Below are 7,311 nucleotides of genomic sequence, written 5' to 3'. Positions count from 1 at the left end.
GGGATGTTCTCCTTGCCATCCGCGAGCCCTCGGCGCGCGACCCGCACCGGCGTTGCCTCCGTTACCGGCGACGCTCCCCCTCCGGATAAAGAATCCGCCGGCGATCTCGCCCGCCGCCGCCCCTCCTCCCGCACCGCCCGGTTCCTCGCCTCCGGCATCGCGACCTTCGAATCCAATTCCAGGACAAAAAGGTCACCCAGAAAACACAGAAAACGGCAAAAATTCGAAAAAGATCTACGAAAAATCCATTTCTCACCGGAACTTCCTTCTTCTCAGATCTCTTCGACTTCGCCTTCCTCTTGGTCTCGGGGGAGGAAGAGGGGTATGGGACCAGGGACCCTCATGGAGTCGTAGATCGGCAAACAAAGGGGGATCATTCGAAATTAAAGAATGGGGGGAAAGTTTAGTGGTTTCGGACGGCCAGCGGACTCGAAAAGGGTGTTCGCCTGTTCGGGTTTAATGGCGGGTTATGGTTACCGTCGTGTTAGGTTCCGCCTGGTTTCAAGTTTTAAAATTTCAGTACCATTGTGTCGCAGGTGCAACTAATCAGTTGTGAACTAGGCCATTTTCTCACGGATCGACGGCTAGCTTTTCGCCAGAGATAACAAGCTCCGATGATCGGGTGGTTGGATTTGAGCGTGGGTTGGCAGGAGTCAAGAGAAAGGGGGAAGTGCTACGGATATCTTAAATGGTTCCGACGGTTCAGTTGCTGTAAGTGGTGACGGGATCAAGCAATGGGCCGTCACGGTCACTCTTCAGTGGTTCCCAAAAAATTTTAGTTCCTTGTTTTGGTAACAAAAAAGAAATATTTCAATGATAAGAAGCAATAAAAATATGAAAATATTTTTTACCATCAAAGGTTGTGGTATATATCTGCTCTGAATTAATCGATGTTCTAGGAGGCAGTACCCAATGATTGTAACGTCTATTTTCTTATTCCTTGATCAACATTGTAATGTCTTTTCCAATTGCAAATATTTCAGGCGTTCATACTAACCTCGTCAGTTGTTTCTTTACAATTTTCTTTTATAATATGTATAACATTAAACCTACCTTTAGATTTTTTTTCTTTTTATTTGTATGCTGCGATGCAAATTGCACTAATTTACTTGTAATTCGTTTTTATTTTATAAATTTTTAACCTGTGGTGGATAATGATTATTATTGTTGCTTAACTTTCCCAAAGCAAAAGGACAAGGGCCTTTGAAATCTGTGCAAAATGAATCTCAGCTGAAAGGTTCTTTTCCTCAAAAACTATAATTGAGTTATTATCTGTATATCTATGAACTTTCCACAGATTTTTTGTTACCTAATCTTACCATGTAAACTAACATGTTTATTTATAGTGTAAGTTTGAAGAATCATCAAACAAACTCATGCCCTTCAGTTGTATCTCTATACAGTCCTTTCAAAAGCATTCCTTCCACCAAAGGTAAACTATATCTATGAAAACAATTCATTTGATCTATTTTCCTATTTTAAAGATTTGAACCGTTGTATCAAATTTTCCACTGACTCTGCAAATTTGATGACCTAGGCTGTACCAGTACTTTGATACATTCGGTTGTTGACGGGAGTAAATCATGCATTTGCTTACATTAGATTGTTCACAGAAGTGAATCATATACTTGGTTCCATCATTTATTCTTCAGAGTCATGTAAATTATTGGTCCATGTCGTTCCAGTTCTTTTTACAACAAATTTTACTTGAAATTCCAAGCTCCATGTTAAAAAAATACAGCCATGATTCAAATTTTTTATTGTTTAGGTGAACAGCATTAGAGACAAATTTGTCAGCGAACAGCTTAACCTTGTAATTCTGATGTCAAATGTTTGAGAGTTTCCTGGAATTCAGAATGTCTATCCTCACGATATCTACAATCTATTAAGCCAAGAAGTGGACATTATATTTCATAATCCCTGACAGTAAACTCTCACTACAGAAACAGAACACTGACATAATCGTGTTCGCTAGCATGTGAAAATGTACAAAAAAAAAAAAAAGAATATATATACAGCCAGAAATACGACCCTGCTAGATGGCTCCAAGAAACTTCATTTGTCCTCAGGATTTGAGAAGTAGTTGTTATACCATGCATGGTGTTCTTACATTATTGTTATTAGAGTTAACTTGCCTTGTTTCCTTTCAAAACAGTATTCTAATAAATAAATAAATAAATATATATATATATATATATATATATATATATATATATATATATGAAAATGTGCCCTAATAGCAAGAAATTATATCAACATTTTTCTATCTCACTGAATAGAACGATACTAGGAGAAAGTGTGCCTGACACAAATTGCAGTAAAGTGCTGATATGTAGATGTTTCGGCTGTTCAATGATTACATCATCATTCACCTCCATTGCCATCATCAGTAAGACAGCAAAATATCGAAGTAACCACTATCTGTAATGTGAAGTATAACTCTGCTACTTTCCATGCATGCTATGTGTAGCCTTCATAACATTCAGTTTTCTTCCTCGCATTCCTAATCAATACTTCCCTGTAGTACCAGTTCTGGAGCTGCTTCTGGAAATATTCTTGTTTCTGCAAATCAAATGATAAAGAGATAGTATAAGTGAAAAGTTAAGACCATGCAAGGGATAAAAAGTGAATAGGAAGCTTTATTCATTTTTGTAACACATATTGCAGCATAAAACTTAAGAAAAATAATAAATTTACAAGCAACATAGCATCCATAGGTGTTGATTACATTTACTAGTAGCCAACACATTGGCCTAGATTTCGGCTTGCACAATATTTAATTATGCATTATCAATAATTAATCTATGTTTCTCAAACTCATTCATCTAGCTGATGTGCAAAAAACACCATAATTGGCAATATGCAGATGGATTCCAAATGTTTAATGTGCTGCAGGTGGATACAATGAATATGCGCTTCTGTTCCACCTAGATCAAATTAATGATACAGTTTAACATATGATATTAGTTTCTGAAAATTTCCAAACAAAAGCCACTGTTGTCATGCCTCCTAATGGCAAGGTGATTTTGTTCTAACCTTATAAACCTATTGAAAATCCCAATGATACTGTCTTGAGAAAAATCAAGTGAAGCATGACCGATTATGGTATTAATCCACCTTTCAGTAAATCCAGAAATGCAGAATGAAACAACCAAATGCTGCATCAAATTTTTTTTTTCCAAAAAATGTTTGTTGATAGTATTTCACTGAAACTTGCTTATGTTCTAGGATAGAACAAATGGCAGGGCAAAGGGGCCTTGGCACTGAATAAATGTGAATTTCTTGTAGATGCGTCAGAAAGTACAGGAACATAAAGCGGAGTAAAAACTAGTACCAAGTTAAACAAAAGTACTTAAACCCATCTCTTCTGGGGAGCAGAAATGTTCTTTGATCGCTGCTGAGTATGCCTTTTAATTCTCTTTGAATCTCCACTACAAGATAGCAATTGCCTGGGTCTAGGCACCACATTTGATTCAGCTCTCTGAATCATTCGATTCTCTTTTAGAGGACTAACAGAGCGCCGCATCTGAAGCCTCCCTGAAGATCTGTTTAAGGAAGAAAAGGATTTGGTTGTAGGTTGCCTCTGACTCTCTACCACTGCAAAGGCTTCTTGCTGAGGACTATGATACGCAATTGATCCTTGAGAGTGGAGTTCTTTGTGTTCCACAGGAGAATCACAATCTGAAGATGATGGACTAGTACTACTCATGTCATAGAGAATATTATTTGCCATGACTGGGAGCTGCCTAATATCTGAGTTTGAAGCAGAACAAGAGGCTCTTCGAAGCCTTGTTAGTTCAATAACCTACATCCATTATTCAGTTTCAGTAACTTGATGGTAACCAAAGACAAACCTATAACTACTTGGCTCTGAAAAATATAATGGTACCGATTCTTTTTACCTGTTGCTCCAGAAACATCATGTCTTTCTTCAATTTAGATATTACCATATTTTTCCTTCTTATGATCTCCTCCAACTCCATAATCCTCTAATCAGGAGAAAAAAGGATATAATATCAAATTGTCTTCTAAAGTAAGAACCAACAAAGGAATATGCACCTTAGAGCCGGCAACACTGGATGCATGGGCAGCAGCAGTCAGTTCCTTTATGGTAACATCCTTCTCTTCACACTCACTTCTAAGGTTGTAAAATTCTTGCTCCGCCGCCAGTGAGTTCAACTGAATGAAATTGAAAGTCCAGATGTTATACAGGGAAAACCACATAACTGTGTTTAAATGATCATGTATACTCCATCTTTAGTACAAATAACAATAATAATTAACTAACCAGCCAGTAAATTAGAAATTAAATCCAGCTGTTCAAGAACAATGGTTCGATAACTCGAAACTTGCTCTACTCGGCCGATGCTGAAGAAGACTTCCTAAAGACCAGACGAGTTTTAACCACAACAAATAAAGTCCTATCCATGACCATCTTGGAAGCACAGAACAAAAAAAGAGGATGTTTTCAGAATGAAGAACAAAACATAAAAAAGCTACTGGAGTCTATAATTTTAATCCAAATATTAGGTAGGTTGGTGACAAATGCTCTTAACCAAATAGCACCATACTTGAATGCAAAATACCTAAGGTTCAAGAAGTCTTCCTAAACAGTAAACAAGTATAAAATACCACTAGTGATATCTTATTCCTGATCATCTCCTGAAGCACGGGACAGAAATATCTTCAGAATGAACAGAACATTGAACTGAATCCATAATGTTAATTTAGATATTATCTAGGTTGGCAACAGTCTCTCAAGAACAAATAAAAACATCCTAGAATGAAAAAAAAAAATAATTAAGGCTCGAAACATATCAAATACAGCTTCCAACATTTTTTTTCTAATTAAGAGAATGCAAGAAATGCCAAGAAAGCATCACCAAGCTGTTCAGAAAACTTCACCAACTATGGAATCCCAATCAGTTCTTTACAAGCACAAAGGAAAAATCCCAGTCTAAAGATGGTTTGGACCAACAAAAAGTCAATCCAACTTTATGTCTCTGTTTCCCATGGACATAATAATTGAGCATCTTGGATATATCAAAGAGTTTAACAGTTCAAGCACCTGAATATCTACAGAGGATGTGACACTCCAACAAAAATCAGACAAATCGGACATTCGACGCTCCTCTTGCTCCGCCATATTCATGATTGAGGTCTTCAACATCTCATCTTTGGTAGATTCTATTCCATTCAGATCCTGCAAAGAAAAATGTTAAGGCCATATCAAATACAAAACGTAGTCGACTAGAGATCCCACCTGGAGCCTATGTGACAGGTTCTTGCAAAGAGGAGTAATGCCACTCCCAGGATTCAAGTCCAGAATTGAACACCTGTTGCTACACAATTTAGCTCCTCTACGTCCCAGCTTCTGGGCAGCAGCAAACCTATGATTCTCAGATGAAAAGTTTATACTTTGTTTCATTGATTCGTTCTGCAATGAATTCATCTGCTCACACAAGTTGTCGAGCTTCTGCTGCATGCTTAGCAGCACCTGATCCTGCTCCATTTGAATTGAAAGTTGAAACTGAGTCAAAGTTTTCCAGATCCGGAAAACAAAAATAAGAATCAAACCCAGCTTTGGAAGGTGTGCAAAATCCCATAACTGCTGAGGGGAATATTACAAACTAATCCTCAAACCTCCACAAAAAAAAAAAAAGGGTTTTCCAGATTTAAATGCATTCGAGAAAGAACTTTTACCATACAAGACTGGCATGTGAAGAAATCTATAAAGAAATCTTAGTTCTTAATGGAGTATTTACAAAATAAAAAGTATTTTTTCATGTAAAAAAGACTCTTTTTCAATACAGAGAATTTACCAAAGGCCATGCCGTTACTTCCTCTTGCTTAACTCTTTGAAGCTAAAATTGTGAAAAAGTTCGATGTTTTTTAGCACGCATATCAAACCACGAAAATATACAAGAACATCAAAGGAAGCCATTCGATCAAACTAAAATATCAATGAGAAACAAGAATTCAATGATAACATCGCTTCAATGGTTCAAAAAAATTAAGGCTTTTCAGCTCAAAGACGAACCCTTATATCTACGGATCTGTGGAGTTGCGCTATCTTCCGAGCTCTCTTCGACTTGGAGGCGGCCACGGCCACGATGGCAACGATGAGAACCCGTTGGAGTGGACTAAACAGCTCCCAAGCCACGGCTTCCGGCGGCGCCAAGCACCTTCCTACAGAGCTGGCCGATGTGGCCTCCTGCGCGCCGACCAGGCGGCCCTGGAGGGAGACCCACGCGAGCTTCTTCCACGCCGGGGTCGCAGCCCTGCTCGGATCGTTGAAGCAGCTGGAGAGGCGGCGCGGGGTCGGGGAGATGAAGGGCGAGAAGGGGGCGAGCGAGACGCGAGCCGGCGGGCCGGGAGTCGTGCCTGAGCCGAGTCGGGGGGCGTCATCGTCGCCGACCATCGCGAGATAGTCGGAAGGAAAGAGAGAGAGAGGAGGCGGGGGCGTTGGGGACGGAGGGAGGACGGGGGAATTCGAGTGCGTTTATCACAGGTTGGAACTTTTTGAATTTTTGAGTGCTGGAGGACACGGTTTCGGCGAGATGGGGGAGCGGAGACAAGTGGAAGATAGGATGATGCCATAAGGGGACGAGGGAACTTGCCAATTTTGATGACGCAATACTAGCCGTTAAGGACTCGTTGGGTCCGTAGGAAGAGGGTTTTGGGAAGATAGAAATTTTCTGAGAATGCGGTGTCTCGAAATATAATTTTAGTATATTTACTCAATCATAAAAAAAAATAACTTATTTCAAAATAATTTATATTTAATTATATATTTATTTTTAAATATATATATATATATAATCTATTATATCCTTAATAGATATAAGATTGTTATGGTATAGGAGGGAAATCATTATTAGTTCTATATTAGTTGTGGGTCAAGAAAAATTCTAATTTATATAAAAAAAATAATCCTTCGCACCTGAGATCCATGATCAGAGCAAACAATATCTTATATGCCTAATCATAAGACCCATGGTTGGAGCAAATAATATCTCATATGCTTAACCATGAGTCCTTGATCGTAACAGTGGCACATTAGAAAAGGGACCATCCCTACGACTATAGGACTCCTCTCGTCAATATAAAGAATCATTCTTGATTGAGGGTCTTGGTAAAAATAAGAAGGAGGATACCTCCCATCTGTACACAGATTATGGTAAAAATAAGGAGAGCATCTCAGGGCCGGTCCTGACATTTTTTAGACCTAGGGCTAAATGAAAAAATGGGACATTCTCTATTAAAAATTAACATACTTTAAATATTCATTATCATTAAAAAATTAATCTA

At 38.6% G+C, this 7,311-nt stretch overlaps 1 protein-coding gene across 2 annotated transcripts; it reads right to left on the bottom strand.

Moving 5' to 3' along the window:
• Positions 1–2,236: 2,236 nt before the first annotated feature.
• LOC105061278 (uncharacterized) lies at positions 2,237–6,535 on the bottom strand. 2 transcript variants are annotated; one of them, XM_019846031.3, is made up of 7 exons: positions 6,041–6,535; positions 5,264–5,503; positions 5,069–5,203; positions 4,060–4,179; positions 3,903–3,989; positions 3,353–3,805; positions 2,237–2,562 (listed from the first exon to the last, which is right to left on the bottom strand). In XM_019846031.3, the coding sequence occupies exons 1-6, from the start codon at positions 6,419–6,421 to the stop codon at positions 3,353–3,355; spliced, it is 1,416 nt and encodes a 471-aa protein (XP_019701590.2). In that variant the 5' UTR covers positions 6,422–6,535; the 3' UTR covers positions 2,237–2,562. The 2 variants fall into 2 exon arrangements, with proteins under 2 accessions (XP_019701590.2, XP_010943589.2); XM_010945287.4 differs by lacking the exon at positions 2,237–2,562 and having other exon boundaries at positions 3,335–3,805.
• Positions 6,536–7,311: the final 776 nt, after the last annotated feature.

Source organism: Elaeis guineensis, chromosome 1 (assembly GCF_000442705.2).
Source record: "Elaeis guineensis isolate ETL-2024a chromosome 1, EG11, whole genome shotgun sequence".
Lineage (NCBI taxonomy): Eukaryota > Viridiplantae > Streptophyta > Magnoliopsida > Arecales > Arecaceae > Elaeis > Elaeis guineensis.
Note: the sequence above shows the minus strand (reverse complement) of the source record. Positions and strands in the feature narration are given on the sequence as shown.

What these genes read in the sequence shown, in the direction of transcription:
- LOC105061278 (XM_019846031.3), bottom strand. Translation starts at nt 6,421, where the DNA reads ATGGTCGGCGACGATGACGCCCCCCGACTCGGCTCAGGCACGACTCCC. An exon ending in ACCTGTCACATAGGCTCCAG is followed by an intron (nt 5,204 to 5,263) that starts GTGGGATCTCTA and finishes TTTTCTTTGCAG; the next exon opens with GATCTGAATGGAATAGAATC. An exon ending in TGATGTTTCTGGAGCAACAG is followed by an intron (nt 3,806 to 3,902) that starts GTAAAAAGAATC and finishes TAATGGATGTAG; the next exon opens with GTTATTGAACTAACAAGGCT.